At 40.0% G+C, this 19,980-nt stretch overlaps 1 protein-coding gene and 1 pseudogene across 4 annotated transcripts in view; both read right to left on the bottom strand.

The window, feature by feature from the left end:
• AGPAT4 (1-acylglycerol-3-phosphate O-acyltransferase 4) overlaps positions 1-19,980 on the bottom strand; it is a 181,669-nt gene that overhangs the window by 5,488 nt on the left and 156,201 nt on the right. For all 4 annotated transcript variants that reach the window (XM_007484865.3, XM_001371495.4, XM_056814366.1 and 1 more), the window contains exons 5-8: positions 17,155-17,308; positions 9,696-9,798; positions 6,589-6,664; positions 4,906-5,104 (exon numbers count right to left, since the gene is read on the bottom strand). In XM_007484865.3, the coding sequence (XP_007484927.1) occupies positions 4,906-5,104; positions 6,589-6,664; positions 9,696-9,798; positions 17,155-17,308 (532 nt within the window). The remainder of the gene's footprint in view (positions 1-4,905; positions 5,105-6,588; positions 6,665-9,695; positions 9,799-17,154; positions 17,309-19,980) is intronic.
• On the bottom strand, positions 12,603-12,670 carry LOC130457629 (U4 spliceosomal RNA; annotated as a pseudogene).

The following is a 19,980-nucleotide window of genomic DNA, read 5'->3' on the forward strand; positions in this document are numbered from 1 at the left end:
ATGAACTGGAAGAACCTCCATGAACTGGTGCAAGTGCAATGAACAGAACCTGAAAAACATTGTACATAGGATTTGAAACATTGTAGAATAATCATATGTAATAGACTCTGCTACTAATAGCAATGCAATGATTCAGGACAATCCTGAGGGACTTATGAGAAAGAATGTTATCCACACTGAGAGAAAGAACTTTGGGAAAGAAATGCAGGAGAAAAACATATGACTTATCATGTGGTTCTATGGGTATATGATTGGGGATTATGGTTTTAAAAATTATTCTATTACAAATATGAATAATATGGGTATAGGTTTTGAGTAATAATACATGTATAACCCAGTGGAAGTGCTTGTCAGCCCTGGGAAGGGGGAAAAAAGGGGGTGGGAAAGAACATGAATCATGTAACCATGGAAAAGTATTCTAAATCTATAAATTAAAATTTTTTAAAAATATCTTCAGACATATTAGAAAGGGGTAGGGGAGTATCTCCACTTGAGTCCCTCTACCTTTCTAGTAATGAACTGGGGGGAGAAAAGGGAGAGGAGAGTCATGTGCCCACAGAAAGCATTCTGCATGTCATCTTTGGAACCTGTACCATAGGTTTGCCATCACTGATCTAGATACACTACCTTTTGCAATGTTCTATTTTAAAATTTTATATTTTTTTAACCAAAGGTACCTTTGTGTCCTACAATCTACCTTAGAAGATCTGTCTTAATAATCTAATCCATTGGTTGGTAACTAGGTGGCTCAGTGGATTTAGACCCAGGCCTAGAGATGGGAGGTTTTGGGTTCAAATGTGGCCTTAAACACTTCCTAGCTATGTGATACTGGACAAGTCCATTCAACCCCAATTGCCTAGCCTTTAGCACTCTCCTGCCTTGGAAGAAATACACAGTATTGATTCTAAAAAGGAAGGTAAAAAAAAAACTGGTCCATCAACATATTTTTAGAGTTTATCTCTTTCTGTCATATTAGCTATTCCTTCAAGCTTTGTATAATCAATAAACTTGATAAGCCTTGCATCCATGCCTTCATTTAAGTGACTGATTAAAATATTTAATAGCACAAGGCCAAAGAAAGATCTCTTGGGCAAGGATCCTGGGATGAAGACATGAAATTGCTATAAATTAAATTCAAAACAATACAAGTATTTGTTTCCTGGCTACTCTGTGGCAAGCCCCATTCTGAGTTCTTGGGAAAACAATGACAAAAATAAAATACTTCTGAGTTCTTAGGAGATGAATCACATAATCCTAGTGGCCCCTTGGAAGGCTATTGAAATCATCAGAGAAATCAATTCTGATTGACTTTTTCCAATACATTTCTAATCATAAGGAAAATCATTGTTAAGACCACCAAAGAATATGCATCAGACTTGATTAAAATGCTGTGATTCACATACCAATTCCAAAGGAAGGAAAATGACTTTCTGGTTAAAATCAAAGTTCATGCGGCTTCCCTATTAGGGCAAGTAAACAAGCAACATTTGGAAGTGGAGAGGAAGCAGGTTGTTTAGAATGGCATTGATGTATTCGGTTAGGGGCATAAGTCACAGAGCAAAATTTGGACCATTAGAGGGTCTAAAAGCACTTCTGCATCTTGCACAGCTGTTTTCTCAACTCACAGCCTAGTCCTTGGTTTCTTCCTTCATTTCTTTTACTGAAAATCTTCAGCAGTACACCTCTGCATACCAAATCATCATGTCATCAATGCTTTTTTTGTGTGATGGCACCCATTTACCTTGCCAAGTTTATTTCACGTTACTCCTCTTGCTACACCAACGTTTCCAGTCCAAACGGCTTGCTATCTATTGCTCACACGTGCCATTCCATCTTCTCTATAACCCTTGTCCAGAATTCAAGAACTCTTCACTTCCATCTCTTAAAATTGTAGTTTCCTTCAAAAACCTCAGGTGTAGACTCCCAACCATGGCTTAGTGCTGTCTCCTTCTTCAAACTCCTTAGTATCCTCTAGTATAGACATTGTATTGACTTATTCCTTTACATCCAAATATCTATACCACCCCCACGTGCACAAAGAATGTGAGTTTCACGAGAGCAAAGAATATTTTGTCTTTGTATCCTCTGCACCTAATACAGTAAAAAATGCTTTCTGGATAGCAACAATCCCTACCATTACTACCACAATTACCACCACCACCACTATTACTAAATTTCTTAAAATAGAAGAATGGGAACAACTAGGTGGGGCTCAATGGACTCAATCAGATCTAGAAACGGGAGCTCCTAAGATCAAATGTGACCTCAGATACTTCCTAGCTGTGTGATCCTGGGCAACTCACTTTATCCCTGTTGCCTACCCCTAATTGCTCTTCTGCCTTGGAACCCATACACTGTATCGATTCTAAGATGGAAGGAAAGAGTTTAAAAAAAAAGAACCTAAAAAAGGATACAACCAATCTGAAATAATGAGTCAACCACAGGGGCTCAAAATAGAAGCTAAAGCCCTGAATTAGGACCTAAGCAGGGTGCCTAATTAGCAGCTATGTCTGGAAATCCAAATCCCATTTTCAGGAATGATCTTCTTAGCCAGCTGTTCACTTCCCAGATCAACTTTCCCTTCTGCACGCATGGTAGCATGGGAAAAAGAGAACCTGGGTTGTTACTATTAATAGTTTCTTATCCAAGAATTCAAAATTCTTAGAAATAATTTCTAGCTTCTTTCTGCCAATATCACTGGTGGTCAATTGAATCACGAAAAATCAGTAAGGAATGCCAGTCTCCTATATGGAGACAGAGTACACTTAACAGGCAAATCTAATTTTAAAAATCTGTACAGTAAAAGAAAGGAAAGCGCAAATACAACCTAAGGAAATTACCAAGCTAGGACAGCTAAGTGACTCAGTGGATAGAGCCAGGTTGGGAAACAAGAAGTCTCACTTTCAAATCTAACCTCAGATACCTCCTAGCTGTATGACCCTGGCCAAGTCGTTTAACCCGAGTTGCCTGGCCCTTATTGCTCTTCTGCCTTGGAACCAATATTTAATATTGATTCTAAAACAGAAGGTAAGGATTTTTTAAAAAATCACCAAGCTGGACACCCTAGAGAGGAACTATGAGAGATTTGTATTTTCTTCCCATTATTTTCTTATATAATATTATATGCTATAATTATATATTATTATTATAAACACACAGAAATCTATATTTTTGTCCCAGAAGCAACAAAGGAGTCACTGGATTTTTTTTAGCAGGGTAGTATCGCAGTAAACCTACACATTAAAAATATCAGTTGAGTTTGAATCCTGACGCTAACTATATTTACTATCTGTGTGATCTTGGATAAATCATTTGCCTCTCTCGTACTCCAGATTCTGCCTCTATAATATAAAGGGAGCAGGATATTGGAGCAGAAGATTTCTAAGCTTTCTTTTAGCCCTATACATGTATGCCATGCTTTATTTTGCAGCCACTTGTCCACAATATGCTGATAGTCAAAAACCGACTCAATTCTCCATGTAGACAAAGCTGGTTCTCCTGTAGTTTTGTTGACCCCCTAAACCTAGATAGGCTAGTTTTCTTCATCAATGGTATGAAGGGAGCAGAGCCCAAGAGGTCCAGGTTATAATTCTGGCTGTGCTGCTCCATAACCATATCATTTTGAAAGAGCCCCTTGACTCTTGGGTTCAGTTTTCTTATATGTGATAGGAACAAACTGACCAATTCTTCATTATTTTTGCAGAGCTGGAAATCATCACTTCAATAAAAGCTTTGGTGAATTCCTTCTTCATAGGAAAAAGGAATTTGGATTATTATTTTTTCAAGTTCTACTACTAATAGGGTCAAAAATGATTTCTTTTTAATGTAAGTAAAATAGAACAGCTAGATGGTGCTGTGGATAAAGGACTAGGCCTAGAGTCAGGAAAACTCATCTTCCTCTGTTCAAATCTGGCCTCAGACACTTCCTAGCTGTGTGACCTTGGGTAAGTCATTTAACTATGGTAACCTAAAAATCTCATTTACCTTCATAATAAACCTGCTATAATCATACCGCATCTTGACAGATGATGAAATTGAGGAAAATGAAGGTTAAGTGACTTGCCTAGTCACAAAAGAGCAAGTGAGGCTACTCCTCCAACATCTTTTTCTTTTCTACCCCTCTGTGAGGGCTGCAGGATCACATTAGTAAAAGCATTAGGTCATTTCTGAGGTTCAGGAGGAGCAAGGGCTTAAGGGAAGCTGGCTGGGCTTCCCTGAATGACATTCTGGGTACTTGAATCTTCCCATCAGTCCATCAGGCAGGATTCAGCCTCTCCCCCGGAGCCTACATTGCTCCCTCAGCAGCAGCTCTGACCAATGCTGACATATTAAGACATGAGGCAGTGACTCCCAAAGCAGGGGCCATGGCTCTCCTTTTGACTCCAGCTATAACAGTATTTGGTTGGAGGGATCAACTAGGAAGCAACATGGAGAGAATTTCTGGGGCTTGCCTTTTTTTTTCCTTTCTAAAACCCTTACCTTCTGACTTAGAATCATTGCTAAGTATTGATTCCAAGGCAAAGATCAGAAAGGGCTTGGCTGGGGTTATGTGACTTGCCCAGGGCCACACAGCTAGGAAGTGTCTGAGGCCAGATACGAACCTAGGATCTACCATCTACAGACTTGGCTCTCTATCCACTGAGCCACTTCACTTAGCTGTAGGGCTTGTCATCTATTACAACTTCTTGGAAAGCTTTCATTTGCCTCATGCTCCAGCAGGCCATAGCTTGGGAAATGGTAGGCTCGATAACCCCCCAAGTTCCCTGCAATTCTAACGTTCTCAGTCCTAGCCTGTGTTGGAAAAGTCTCCAACAAAGTGCTGAAGCATCTTAGCTGAGCCTGCTTGCTCACTCTGCTCTCCACCTCCCACCCCCTGCATGGCTGGGCATCAGCCACCTCACTTACCCACAAAGATGACAAGAGCAAAACTGGCCAGCGTCAGTGAGGAACCACTGCTGATCATGTTAACTATGAGTTGGAACAAGGGGTAGAGAAGCAACAGAGCCCAGAAAAGCCAAATCAGGAGAGTCCAAGGTCGCCGAGGTGGTACGATAGGAGTGCCAGGGTACGTGCCGGTCCTGTAGTATCCCTCCTGAAAGGCATCCTGTGAGGACAAAGAGGTACAACGCTGAACTCCCCTGGGGGAGGGGGGCCACTTAGTGCACAGAACTAGAGGAAGTCCTAAACACAAAGCTCCCCAGCACAGAGATGGGGCTCTTCAACTTCTCAGGATCCTGGACCTCTCAGAGAGATTGGGGACACCTACAGATGTCCTCTCTGAATAACATTCTTAAATGCATCAGAGGAAGTTGTATCTACCTACCTTCCTACCTTATATTCATCTAACATCTTATGGTTCTCTTGACATTTTCTTTCACATGCATGCTATTATGGACAGAATGTTAGATCTGGGTTCAAATCCCATTTCTGATATCTAATAGCTATGTGACTTAATCTCCCTGTGCCTCAGCATCATCTGTAAAATGGAGATAATAAGACCTAGAGTAAGAGGGTGGTTGTGCCGTTTAAATGAGCTGGGGTAGCTAAAATGCTTCACAAAGGTGAGTGACTTTTTCTCTTTCATTCTTATAATATAGAGGTCAGATAGAAATAGGTGACAAGCTTATTGTTACTGTTCAGTGGCTTCAGTCGAGTCTGTAAAATGGGGGAAATATTAGTACCCATCTCCCAGGGTTGCTGTGATGATCAACTAGATAATATTTTCAATGAATAAGTTCTTACAGCTTAATGATTTCACATGTAGAATTGCTATCGTAATCCTTACATTCTTGATGAGTAGGGTAGGGGCAGCTGGGGTTGGGGGAGAGAATTCAGAACACACAAAAATTTTACTGCATGTTTTTTTCAAATGGGGGAGGGGGGTTTACTACAGCAAGGTGAGTGTCTCAATGGATTGGGAGGCAGCCCTAGAGATGTGAGGTTCTAAGTTCAGATCTCAGACACTTCCTAGATGTGTGAACCCGGGCAGATCACTTAACCCCCATTGCCTAGTCCTTACCTTTTGTCTTGGTATCAATGCAAAATATAAATTCTAAGATGGTAGGAAAAGTTTTTTTATTTATTTTTTAAATGGGGGGAGGAATCTCCATAAACAAATAATAGATAGACAGACAGACAGATAGACAGATAGATAGATAAATATTCATTGGCAGACCAAAGTGGGAAGGGAGGCTGTTATACTTATCTATTATTTTTGATCTTTGAATCAAATTTTCCTTAAGCCATATATATTACCAAGAAACAACTGAGAGCTCTGCTCTGTGTTTACCCTCCCCATCCTTTTTGATGGCAGGGCTAATGAATTTCTGTAGCAAGATAGTGGAAAAACTGAGGCCACAAGAGAAAAGGAAAGCAGAAACCAAAGTATACAAAGTCTACAAATTGCTAATTAGCCCTAGAATGATGGAGAATTGTCTGTACAAGAGAATGTATTAGAGAGAAACATATTTCAACCACCTGATACCAGTGGCCCCTCTAGATCTATCTCCCACTGCAGGAGAGCATTAATTATTTAAATAATTTAGAAACCACAATGAGCTCAGGCTGCTCCCCAAACAGCCAACTGACCTTTTCTTGATAAAGCTTATGGAGCCATCTGGAACACTGTTCTTCATCTTCTGGGACTTCTTCTAATGGAATCCTTCTGCAGAAACAAAGAGAGGGAAACAAAGATGAGGAAAGTGCCAGCTACTCAAGTGTTGAGAAGGAGCAAACTCCTCCTAATAGCTCCCCTTTCTATGAAGTCTTTCCAAGAATCCTCAGTTTTGAATTCTAATCTCCAGCCTCATTCTTCTAATGGAAAAACTGAAAGCCACAGCAAAATCTGTGGGTACATTTTATGAAAACATGACTGCAAGAAAACTATGGAGTGGGTGATTTCATTACCCTCTTGGGCACTGGAAAGGATTATGAGATTTTTTGTAAACCCTTAGCTTCCATCTTTGAATTAATGTTGTATATTAGTTCCAAGGCAGAAGAGCAGTAAGGGCTAGGCAATAGGGGTTAAGTGACTTGCCCACGATCAACACAGGAGACTTCTTAAAAAAAGTTAAAGCAAACTTGGAGCACAGAAACTTCGACTCCTAAGTCTGCTCATGGATTTTTGTCAACTGATTAAGTGCTTGGGTCTCGGTCTCCCAAAATAATATCCCATAGGATTTAATGGTTCTAAGACAGAAGTGCTTGTGGCTATTAGGTAGACCAAATAGAGCCATTTCTGAAAAACAAATGGGAAATTAAATTAACAGGAATAGGGAAATTCAGTCCACATATTTTGGAAGACTGGGACCCAAATTCAGATGTGAGACTTTAAGGCATGCCTAAAATGCTTGATTCAATGACACAGATTCACTTCTTCTCCCTTCCTTAAAGTGAAACCTACCATATTTCAAACTCTCCCTGCCATCCCTTGCCTTGGCCATCCAATGACAAGATTCCAAAATGACAGACTCCTTTGAAAATCAATGTTCTAATCCCCTCAGAAATGGATCATATCTGAGACAGTATTCTGTATATCTCAGGACCTCCTGAATTCCTTTTAAAGCGCAACTCATTTTTTAAAAATGCTTACCTTCGGTCTTAGAATCAATGCTGTGTATTGGTTCCAAGGCAGAAGGGCAAGGCAATGGGGATTAAGTGACTTTCTTCCCAGCTAGGAATTTCTGAGGCCAGATTTGAACCTAGGACCTCCTATCTCTAGGCCTGGCTCTCAATCCACTGAACTACCGAGCTGCCCCCACCTCTGCTAATATTTTTAAAGCTTTCCCAGGTTAACAATGACTTTAGCCCTTCCCTCCTCCAACTTTTCAGCCTTTCCAATGCCCTTTAATGCTTTTATCATATAATATAATCCAGTGCATTTCTTATCCACTTATAAAATTAGAAATTCCAGGAATATGGAGGCTGTATCTTATCTCAAACAGTGTCAACTGAATGAACAAATTTATGGATGCATTTGTATACAACATGGTGGAGGCCACAAGGAACAAGGAGAGTAGGAAGCAAAGTTGCTTCTGTCTTGTGGTTTAAGTATTCCAATAGCCCTCATGGAGGGCTCTAGGGGACTCCTAATCTGCAGCTGGGACTTGGGGCTAAACTGTGATTCAGGGAGGCAGCCAGAAGGGAAGAATAAAATGGCTCAGCCTTTTGGTCATTTTAAATTAATTTTTTTATCGATGCCTTGAAGCAATTATACATACAATTACGTCATAAATCTGCCTTATCCTAACCAAGGCCATGCCTCTGAGACTCTCCCTCTCCAGCTTCCACACATATCCCTCCAATTACTAAGCTTTGGGGACTTATTTCCTCTTTGAGGTTACGCCTGATGCTCATTTCAAATGGACTTCCCACTCTTAAACGTGTAGAGGAGAACAGAGTCCATTACATAGTAGTACAATTAGCTCCATTCCCTTACGCTTTAAAGGGATGGTTCTAGTATAGTGGTTCTCAACCTCTCAATTTGTAGCAATGAGAATACATAATGCATATCAATTATTTACATTCCAAATCATAACTGTAGCAAAATTACAGTTTTGAAGTAGCCACCAAAATAATTTTTTGGTTTGGGGTCACTGCAGCATGAGGAACTGTATTGCGGGGTCACGGCATTAGAAAGGTTGAGAACCACTGCTCTAGTAAGAAGTGATACTATGAAGACTGATCGATCTCCCTGGTTTTCAAATTTCTTAATCATCTATCAAGGATTGTACAAATGACAACTCTCTTCATTTAGCATTGTTTGAGAAAAAGGTATTCCAAGTAAAATGAGCTTCCCAAATAAGAACCAAAATTGTGGGTTCTTTTTTTCCCCCACTTCTAGTATTTGGAATACATCATAGAACCACAGCTAAAACCAAAAGAAACCTGAGAGTTTTCCAAGTCTGGATCCTATATCTTACAGATCAGACGACTGAGGCCCACAGAGATGATGTGACTTGCCCAAGGCCACAGAGATATCATTCTAAGTTCAGAATGTATAATACAAATGAGCGTTTTATACACTTTGTTGCCTTTTTAGAGTATACTGAAAGAGAGACTTCTTTTGATGCTCATCAATAGTTATTTGTTGTTATTAGTAGTTTTCAGTTGTATCTGACTCTGTGACCCCTTTGGGTTTTGACAGAGATACTAGAGTGATTTGCCATTTCTTTTTCTAGTTCATTTTACAGATGAGTAAACTGAGGCAAAGTTAAGTGACCTAGGGTCACACAACCAGTAAGTATCTGAAATTGGATTTAAATTCAAGTTTTGACTTCAGGTCTGGTGCTTTATCTACTGAGCCACCTAGCTGCCGCTTCTGCTATTGTCTAATTGTCTAATTTTCATTTCATGAATCTATTCAGAAGTGACCTCTGCTAGAAGAAGTTTTAGGTCATCTTCCCTGCATTGATTTTACTGCCTTTAGGTGATAGAGAGATAGATTCAGTGATGTCACACAAACAAAATAAAAATCTGTCACTCAAAGTCCACTTAAAGAACTATGATTCAGAATGAAACTTCACTTGAAAGACTACTGAATTGTGCCTCAATGGCACAAATCAGTAAATACGGACAAATTGTTCCTAAACTGGAAAATACCAAATGAAATCTTCATTACCTGGGAGCAAAAAGGAGACTCTTTAATTACCAGTTAATTCCCCGTGAGCCAACATATAACAATGAAGATAACTTGCCTTACATATAAATCTGCCTGATATTTCTTTCCACTTAAAACTCCCAGGAGTGTTGGATTTTCATTGTTTTTGAAATTGAGTGTAGAGTCATACACAGCTGCAACTGTAGGAAGAAAGCAGAGTTATTAATGTCATGCTCTCAAATAAGCTTCAGTGCATTACTTCAATAGTGCTTGGTCCTCAGATACCATACTGACAATTCTAATTTTCAATTTGCTTGGTCTCTAGACATATAATGGAAACTGATAGAAAAAAAGAATGAATTCAAAACACGCTCGCTGAGCAGGAGGGTCTCAGCTATGTGATATAAATTGTCTCTGAGCATTTTTCCTCAAGACAGAGGTGGAACTGAGGCAAAAACACTGCTAGGAATGCTCAAAGCAACCAAGCTACAATAAGTTGAAAATAAAATTTAAACATGATCTCATTATGAATAAACTATGTCAGAAATGGAGGTAGACAAAGGAGGGAAAAGAAATCTGGCTGGTTGTTAAATGATCCAGGATGTCAAGTAAGAAAAATGATATGGGAGTCACAGAAAGAGAGAGATTTCAAGTTTGTTTTGTATATAAAAAGAAAAATGGTAACAGAAAAAGACAGTGCATTCTAATTATCCAATCATTTAAGAGCTAAGCGAATGGTGACAAATAGACCAAGAGTCCTGATTGAAACTTGGGAGAGAGTGATTGACAAGCTGTGACATCATATGTGCTAAAATTCACCTAAACTTAAATGTTTGAAAGAGAGGTAGCTTGGAGTAGAGGCAAGGCAGGAAAAACCTAGGTTCAAATCCCTGTGCTAACTCTCATTAGGTATGTAAGCCCCACCCCCCACCCTTACCTGTAATACAATCATTTATTTATTTGTTTGTTTGCTTATTTATTTTTAAGCCCTTACTCTCTGTCTTAGAATCAATACTGTGTATTAGTTCCAAGATAGAAGAGCAATAAGGGTCAGGCAATGGGGGTAAAGTGACTTGACCAGGGCACACAGCTGGGAAGTGTCTGAGGCCACATTTGAACCTAGGATCTCCCCTCTTTAGGCCTGACTCTCAATCCACTGAACCACCCAGCTGCCTCCCATAATATAATTTTTAATGATCATTTTCAGGCAGTTTGCAATGTGAGTCTAAAGCAAAACTCTCCATGGAAAAAAATCAATGATACAGATATTTGATTAAATAATAAGTAACAAAGCAAGTTTAATTTGCCATTTTGTTGCATAATAACAGAAATTATTCCAAAAGAAATATTTTCTAAAAACAAAGGGAGAAATCATTGTACTTTTACATATTCTATAACTTGGGAAAAAATTATAGTAAGGACCAGTAGAAGCTCTAATGGTTTCCAGCCCTATCAAGATCCCCACTGTTTGGTTTGTTGTACAGCCCTAGGAAATACCAGAAGTGGGAATAGAATTACTTCTGCTTTTGCCTCCCCAGGCTGGAGTGTGAGGCTAAGAAAAGGGGGGAGCCAAATCCCCTCTAGCACGGCCCTGAGGTGACTGACTCCTGCGGTCCTGGCTACTGTAGGCAGAGAACAGTGCGACAATGGTTTAGATTCTAGTTTGGCTGTACAACATTAGGACGAAAAATCATTCTTGACGACTCAGTGAGGGCAAAGGTTCACCAGAGAACAGGACTCAGAATCAGAGAATGAAAGCAAAGCACTAGAAATTATCCAGTCTGCCTAGTCCCTTTCAAATATCCAAAAAGCAAACTGATTTTTGCCTACGGTCTCACAAAGGGACAGTGACAGAGCCTTGAATGTATCTTCTCCTGAAAGCAGGAGAGGGACATCAGTTCTGTGAGCCAATCGCCTCACTCCACTTAAAGTAACTAGTATATGATGGAGTCTGAATGAAGACCAAAACATATTATATTTCACTTTCTTTCTTCTTTTTTTCTTTGAGATCTCTTCCACAAAATTACTAATGTGGAAAATGGTTTTATATGATTTCATATGTAAAATCTCTAGTGAATTGTTAAATTTTTTTTTACATTTAATTGTGGAAAAATAAAATATTCTCAAAATTTTTTTGAAGTATTTGCATATCCCTAAGGATAACTCAAGAAGAGCCCCTTAAAAGAGAGAAAAGGACTTCTAGATGCTGTACATCTAACTTTGTCACATATGCTCTAAAGGTTGAGCCCACTTTTTTCTCAACTTAAGAACTCGGGTTTTCGTATGACTCCAAGACTAGCACTCCAACTACTACCAGTTTCCAAGAGAAAACCGACCCAGATCATAACCGATTCTGTGTCATGATGTTTACTAAATATACATTTCAAGAGGCAAAGCCTAATTCATCAACAACTTGGGTTCTTGAACATTTTTTTGTTAGTTGTTTGGAAGTTGAGAGCTTATTTTCTAACAGAAGCAACATTATCTGTAATAGTTAAGTTCCTAGGCTAGGCTGCAAAAACTTATTTCAGAGGGCAGCTAGTTAGAACTAGCCAGGCCTAGAGACAAAAGGTCCTGGGTTTAAATCTGGCCTCAGATACTTCCTAGCTGTGTGACCCTGGGCAAGTCACTTGACACCCACTGCCTACCCCTGACTGCTTTTGTTCCTTGGACCTAATACACAGTACCAATTCTCAGACAGAAAAAAACTAATTTTCACTCATAAAATATTTAAATACATTTGAATATTCCCTGAATCCATCCTTTTGGGGTAGATACTCCATTAACTCATCATAATATCTCTCCATCTCAATCTCTGTATTTATTGTGGCAAAAAAAACCTAATTATGTGGTCAATTCATTGATGAACTTCTCTGTTCAAATGAAATTAGGCTGCTCCTTAGCAACAAATGTTGGGCCCATTCTTGAATACCTTCTATCAAAGGAAAGTCTGCCAGGACTTCTACTGCATGGTTACAGCCTCTGAAAACTGGTGGTTACCTTCCTTTTAATTAACAACAATCATGCCTCGGTTAAACTTCATTGGCTACGATACTTCCACTGCACAAAGATAAGTAACTGCTCCTTCAGACCCAATGAGGCAGGGATTTTTCATAAGAATTTGAAGTTGGTAATGCGTTGTACATATATTATCCTTTTGATACAACAACCCTGGGAAGTAGGTATTATCATCCTATGATAATAGAATAAGATAAGGAAACTGAGGCAGACAGAGATTAAGTGACTTTCTCAAGGTCAAGTCCCGGATTCGAACTTAGTTTTTTTTCCGATTCAAAGTCCAGCATTCCACTGTGCCACTTATTAACAGCACTATTACAACTATCTATATAACCATTCTCACAATAAATAATGTATTTATGAGAAACTGAATTTAAGACTCCAAAAAAGAGCCACCAAAAACATCTTGGTCACTGGAGACTCCTCTTTTCTCCCATCTACAAGACAATAAATCTATCATCTATAATCCTTAAATTCTAAACTCTGACCAAAGCCTGGGGTAAGAGGAGGATCAAAGCACTCTGGAGTCTACAGTCTCCACCGATCTCTGACCTCCAAGGCAGACACTGACTTGCAGAGAAGTATGTAGGTATCTGTCTTTGGCCCTCTCCTATAGTATTCCACATCTTAATTATTGATTTGGGTAAGGACATTCTTCTCTAATTCTGAGATGCCACAAAGCTTGAAGTGATAGATTGGATGTCATTGGATGACAGAATTTGAATTATCTCTATATCTACACCTCTTTCTCTCCTCTCTCTCTCTCTCCACACACACACACACACACGTATGTATCTATATCTGTATACACATAGATACATGTATGTATGTATATATATATATATATATATATATATATATATTATATGGTACATACAACAGAGACAGGCACAATTGATCAGAATGATGGTCTGCCAGGAATGGCAGTGATTATAATAAATGTGAAGTCCTATACTAGGGTATAAAAATGATTCAATAAAATAAAGGCTAGGCAACTTTATTCCTTAAGAGGTGACTTCACATTGCACACATGGCCAGATAGTGACTCAGATTGAATGAACAGAATCCTAGGGTCTAAACTGAGGGCAGTGATTAGTCCTACTGTGTTTTGTTCTGGTGAGAGCACATTTAGAACCTTGGGATGAATAAATCGCATGGTCTAGAAATCAGGCCACCCAAAGATTAGTTGAATGAACCAGGAATGTTTAGCCTAGTTAATGGGATGTGACAGTTGTCTTCAAGAATAAGAAAAAAGGTTATCATGTGGAAGAGGGATAACATTTTTTTCTGCTTACACCCACAGAGCAGAATGTCACTGAATTGATGGAGTTTCAAAGTTACAAAGCGGCAGATTTTTGCCTGGAGAAGAGGAAAATCTTCTTAATAATTGTAACTGTCTAAAAATGTAGCAGGCTGCCTTGAAAGGTACTGAGTTCTTCAGGTCAAGGCTTTTGAAGATGTCGTAGAAAGGGCATGTGGTTCAGGAAAGAGATCAGATGACCTTACATGTCTCTTTCAATTCTAGGATTTTGTGATGTTTTTACTCTTCTCTTGCTTTCCACAAATCCAATCCATTACCAGATACTCAGAATTCTCCCTCCAAAAGAGCTCTTACTTCATTCACTGCTACCCCTATTTTAAAATAGTTAGTTACACCCCCCCCCAAATAATTTGCTTTGGTACCTCATCATAATGGGCTTAGTCACAGATTAGAGAATAGAGGGCTCTGATAAAAGATAGACTTCAATGAATATCCTCATTACCTTTCATTTGAAAAGTGACCACAGCTTCCCCTCTGGGTTTGCCCCCCCCCCCACCGTCTCCAGTCCCCTAGCATTCAAGGATCTCCACAATCTTGTTCTACCCCACTCCTCCACGTTTAACCAAACTATTCCCTCTTCAAGTACCCTCCACTCCAGATTAAATGATTTGCTTTATATATGCAACCTTCACCCATGATTTCATTTGTCATCTACCCTGCCTGGAATACAATGTTATATTTCCCTGTCTCAAGCCTTTCCCCACTCCTGTCTATCCTTCATTAAAATAGCAAAATACAAGGCAGCTGGGTAGCTCAGTGGAATGAGAACCAGGCCTAGAGATGGGAGGTCCTGGGTTCAAATCTGGCCTCAGACACTTCCCAGCTGTGTGACCCTTGGCAAGTCACTTGACCCCCATTGCCTAGCCCTTACCACTCTTCTGCCTTGGAACCAATACACAGTATTGACTCCAAGATGGAAGGTAAGGGTTTAAAAAAAAATAGCAAAATGATCCTTACTATCCCCTATATTCAACAAACTCTAGTGGTTCCCCTTTTATCTCCAGAGAATCAAATATAACATCATCTGTTTGACTTTTAAAGCCCTTCATATCCTGATCTGTTTTCCCCCTGCCAGTCTTCTTATACCTCACTGCCTCTCTACAAACTCTGGGATTCAGTGATACTCCTCTTCCTGTCATCTTGAAACTGGCTGTACCTAAAGCCTGGAACTTTCTCCTCCTCATCTTCACCTTCTGGTTTGTTTCAAATTTCAACTACAATTCCTCCTTCAGCAAAAATTCTTTCCCTAAATTCCTTAATGCTAGTGCTATTTTCTAGGATTACATCCAATGTCCCCCCTATAGCTTATTTCGTAATTATCTTCATGTTGTCTTTCCGTATTCAATCATGAGGCAAGGACTATTTTTGTCTTTCTGTCCTCTACCCTTATTATAGTGTTAGTGCACAATACTTGTTGACTTAACTTGGTGAGGGCAGATGAAAACAGGAAATGATAACAATCCTTTAACTATAAAGATTGTGTCCATTTTAACCATCATTTTCCTCTTTAGTCTACTTAGGGATTGAGGAGAAATGAAAAGAGGTAAAACAGGCAAGGGAAGAGTAGTAGAAGAAAGCTTTTGTATGTTTACTCATTTATTTCCAACTCCAAAGGCTCTGGCTCACCAACATGGGCATATCAGCCAAATCCTGAGATAAATAAATCCTCTGGAGGTAGATCTTGCCAAAAGCTGTCAGCAAGCAGAAAAGTGGGGTGAAAACCTCTTTAGATCTAGCTGTGTGGCCCTGAGCATATCACTTAACCCCCATTACCTAGCCTTTACTGCTCTTCTGCCTTAGAACCAAAACACTGTATTGCTTCTAAGTCAGAAGGAAAGGATTTAAAACAATAAAAACTTCCTTAGGAATTAGACCTATAGGAAAGGCTCAGTCTTATAACTAAGACAAACAACTGTTGTTGGGAGAGAAAAGGGAAAGAATGGAGGTTCTCAGGAGCATCCATAAAATCACAGTATTTGTGCTGAGCAGCAGAGGGCGTAGCTACTAGTCTGTGTAATGAGCTGACCTAAGAGATGGTCAGTAGGGGTTGCCATCTGCAGCAGCTGGCAGGAATGCTTTTGTTTATGATATTTCCTGGCTGTGTGGTCCTAGGCAAGACTCCTGACCTCTCTTGGGGCTCAGATGGTCGCTTCTGTAAAATGAAATGGTGTTAGGGGTGTGTGCCAGTAATCACAGCAAAATTCAACCATTTACATGGTTCTTTAATGATTACAGAGCATTTCATGTACACAATCTCAGCTGAGAATCCTGACAGCTCTACGAGTTGGCACTTTAGGTATGATGATGCCCATTTTTTATAAATGCGGAAAGGAAAGTTAAGTCTCTTGACCCACTGTCACCCAGCTAATTAGCCAGTTCTTTCTGACAAATTCCAACTCCATGGATCTGTGGACTCAGAGCATCTGAGTTTAATTCATACCTTTGATGTTTCCTCTGTGAGGATCCTGGACTACTCACTTCCTTCCAGGCTTTAATTTCTTCCTTATAAAATGAGGAACTTGGTCTAGAAGGCATTTAAAGTATTTTCCAGGTCTAAATAGAAATCCTATGAACACTACCCAGGCCAGCACCACCTACCTCACATGATTGCTCTATTAACATGAATGTTCTATTAACATTAATTACTACACATGATTGCTCTATTAACATGAATGTTCTATTAACATTAATTACTATAGAACTTTGCCCTACTAGCATCATTGCTGTCTTGTCTCAAAGTAAAACACTTCTCTCTCTTTCTCTCTCCCTCCCTTCTTCATCTCTGTCTCCCTTTCCTTCTCTTTCTCTCTCTCTCCTCTTTCACTCCTTCCTCTTCTCCCCCTCTCTCAACCCTTACCTTCTGTTGTAATATCAATCCTAAAACAAAAGAGCAGCAAGAGCTAGGCAATCAGGGTTAAGTGACTTGCCCAGGGTCACACAGCTAGGAAGTGTCTGAGGTCACATTTGAACCCATGTCCTCTCAACTCCAGGCCTAGTGCTCTATCTGCTGTGATCCCTAATTGTCCCCCCTCCACCCCATTTCTAATTAGCCAAAAGGTCCTAATTCAGCAGTCTCTTTTCAGTCAGCTGACAGACTCCCTGTAAATTCTGGTGGTAAAGAAAGATAGCTTTACATGTTGGGGGTAGGAAAGAAGGGGAGTCTATTTTGTCTTTATTTAGAGGGAAGAAAAAATTTGCACCAAGTAGCTTTCCTTACCTACATTTCTTAAACACTTCACAGTGACAGCAAATCCCTTTGTGCGTGGAAGCAGATGGTATTTGAGTTTCGGCAAGCCTTTAGATTCTGCTACCTGCATACTGATCTGGTGCTTCTGCTGCGTGAATCTGGTGCCCTCGCAATGAATCAGAAACTGTAAATAATAGAAGACAGAAATTAGAACTACTCCATGGAAAAGTCCATGACCAAAAGCAAGAGACTGAAGGAAGTATCACATCTTCCTAGACTGCTCCTGTCTTTCAGGAAGTGGTTATATAGCTTGTCTCATGGAGACCAGGTATCTGACTTCCTAAGGAACATTCTCAGATTGCATTACTTAGGCATGACTCATCAGCTAACTCCCTGTTATGGGGAAGGAAACCAAGCATTTATCTGGCCTTCAACTATCCCACTGGGGGGAAACGGGACTGGTGCAGAAAAAAAAAATTATTTAAGTAGATTTGGGGATAAGCTTACTGTTCTCAAAATGCTTTCAGGGCCTTTGATCATTAGCTGTGTCAAGTAAGAGAATAAGCTCTCTCCGGAAGGATTGCTGGTGGTACAGTGGATAGAGTTCTGGGCAAACTCATATTTCTATGTTCAAGTCTGGCTGCAGACATGAATTTTGTGACCCTGGGAAAAGTCATTTAATCCTATTTGCCTCAGTTCCTCATCTATAAACTTAATTGGAGAAGGAAATGGTAAATCACTCCAGTGCAAGGGTCCCCAAACTACAGCCCATGGGCCACATGCGGCCCCCTGAGGCCATTTAACTGACCCCCACTGCACTTCCAAAAGGGGCACCCTTTCATTGCAGATGCATCCTGTGCTCCTGAAGTACTGTATGTGGCAGTCGCACAGTGTGGCATCATTCATGTATAGTACTACTTCTGATGACATAATCCTTTGCATGGTGCTTTGTTCTGAGAGTAACTGAAGGAGAATGAGATGCTGCACAAAGGATTATGCGGCTGTACCATGGAAGAAGTCAGCATAGTGAGCAGCGATCTGGGGGAGGGGATTCTGCACTGTGTATCCTGCTGCCTGGTATAGTGGTGGCAGTGATGGACCTGTCCAAGGTGTGACAGGCCCATCACAGCCAATGCTGCAGCCTCCGCTATCCCAGACAGTAATGTACAGTGTCACAGGCCCAGCACCAGGCATTGGATAGCGGTGATCTGGCCTGTGACATCAGTGATGGGTCTCTACTGTGAGAAGCCTACCACTGCCACTGGGTGTTTTATAAGACACACCCTGTTTTTTTGGGTCAAATTAATATAAGACCATGTCTTATTTTCAGGGAAACACAGTAGTACTCCCCTAGATGCACAACATAATGGCCCCTATTACAGGGGAGTGTCTGGGGGAGTATGAGCGCCATTGTATTGTGTAGTAATGTGGGGAGAGACTTTTGGGCAAAGGGAGGTTAGAGAGGCCACTGAGGGAGTATCTTAGGTTGCCATTGTACTACGTGGGGGAAGTGAAGCATGTATTTTTCATATTACAGTCTATAATTACAGATCCATAAATACGGACCACAAGAGGACACATACTAGTGCCATGGAATCTGATTGCATGGGTCTTTCCCAGATTCCTGTGTGAGTTCACAGATCTCAGTGTGGTTCACACAGGGTAGTGTGAACTGGAAAGGTGACGAAGGAACCGGCTCTGTTATCGTGCTGGTTCCCACATCACACCAGTGTGATCCTGAGGAAAAAGTGGAGTTCCACCAATAAGGCCAATACACACACACACACACACACACACACACACTGGTATTTTACTAATAGTAATTTGGAATCCCTAGGAAACAATGATGTCAAGAAAGAGAAAAATTGACTCAGAGTGTAGGATATTCAAAGAAGAACAGTGGACTTATGATTACTTTTTCATGCAGTACAAGGAAAGAGCTGTGTGTTTGATATGCCAGAATATAGTGTCTGTGTTCAAAGAATACAATTTGGGTTGACACTATCAAACTAACTCAACATAAAAATAAATATGTTTGTTGGGTTGGAGATGTGAGAAAAGATAAAATATTAAAACTGAAAAATACATTGACAACTCAGCAAAATACTTTTGTGAAGCAGAAACAGCTAAATATTTCACCACTGCAAGCAAGTTTTCAAGTTGCCAAGCTAATAGCATGCACTGGCAGATCATTCATGGAGGGAGAATTTGTTAGAGTGCCTTCTTTCTGTTGGCAAAGACATGTGTCCCGAAAAGGCAGACTTATTTAGTACAGTTAGTCTTTCAGGATCTATAATTACATGAAGAATTGAAGAAATGGGAGACAATTTGCATCAGCATTTGCAAAATTCCGCAAGAAAACTTTCCTATTTTTCCTTGGCACTTGACGAGAGCAATGATGTTTGTGATTCTACACAACTTCTAATTTTTATTCATGGGATGAATGACAATTTTGAAGTCACGGAAGAGCTTGCTGCACTGTAAAGCATTAAAGGAACAACTACAGGAGAGGATATCTATGAAAAGGTTTCCCAAACTGTGAAGGATTTGGAGCTGGACTGGGCTAAACTAACCAGTGTGACAAATGATGGTGCTCCTAGCATGGTGGGGTCTAAGAAGGGAGTAATTGCTTGCATTAACCAAGAGATGGACAAATGTAACCATTCTCATCCAATACACTGCCTCATCCACTAACAAGTGTTGCTATTTAATAAATCACTGAAGTGGAACTCTGTTATGAAAATTGTGGTATCTTGTGTTAACTTCATTAGAGCTAATGCACTAAACCAGACAATTTCAGGAATTTCTGTCTGAGCTAAATGTTGCCTATTAAGATGTTCTGAACCATACAGGAGT

This window comes from Monodelphis domestica, chromosome 2, assembly GCF_027887165.1.
Source record: "Monodelphis domestica isolate mMonDom1 chromosome 2, mMonDom1.pri, whole genome shotgun sequence".
Classification (NCBI taxonomy): domain Eukaryota; kingdom Metazoa; phylum Chordata; class Mammalia; order Didelphimorphia; family Didelphidae; genus Monodelphis; species Monodelphis domestica.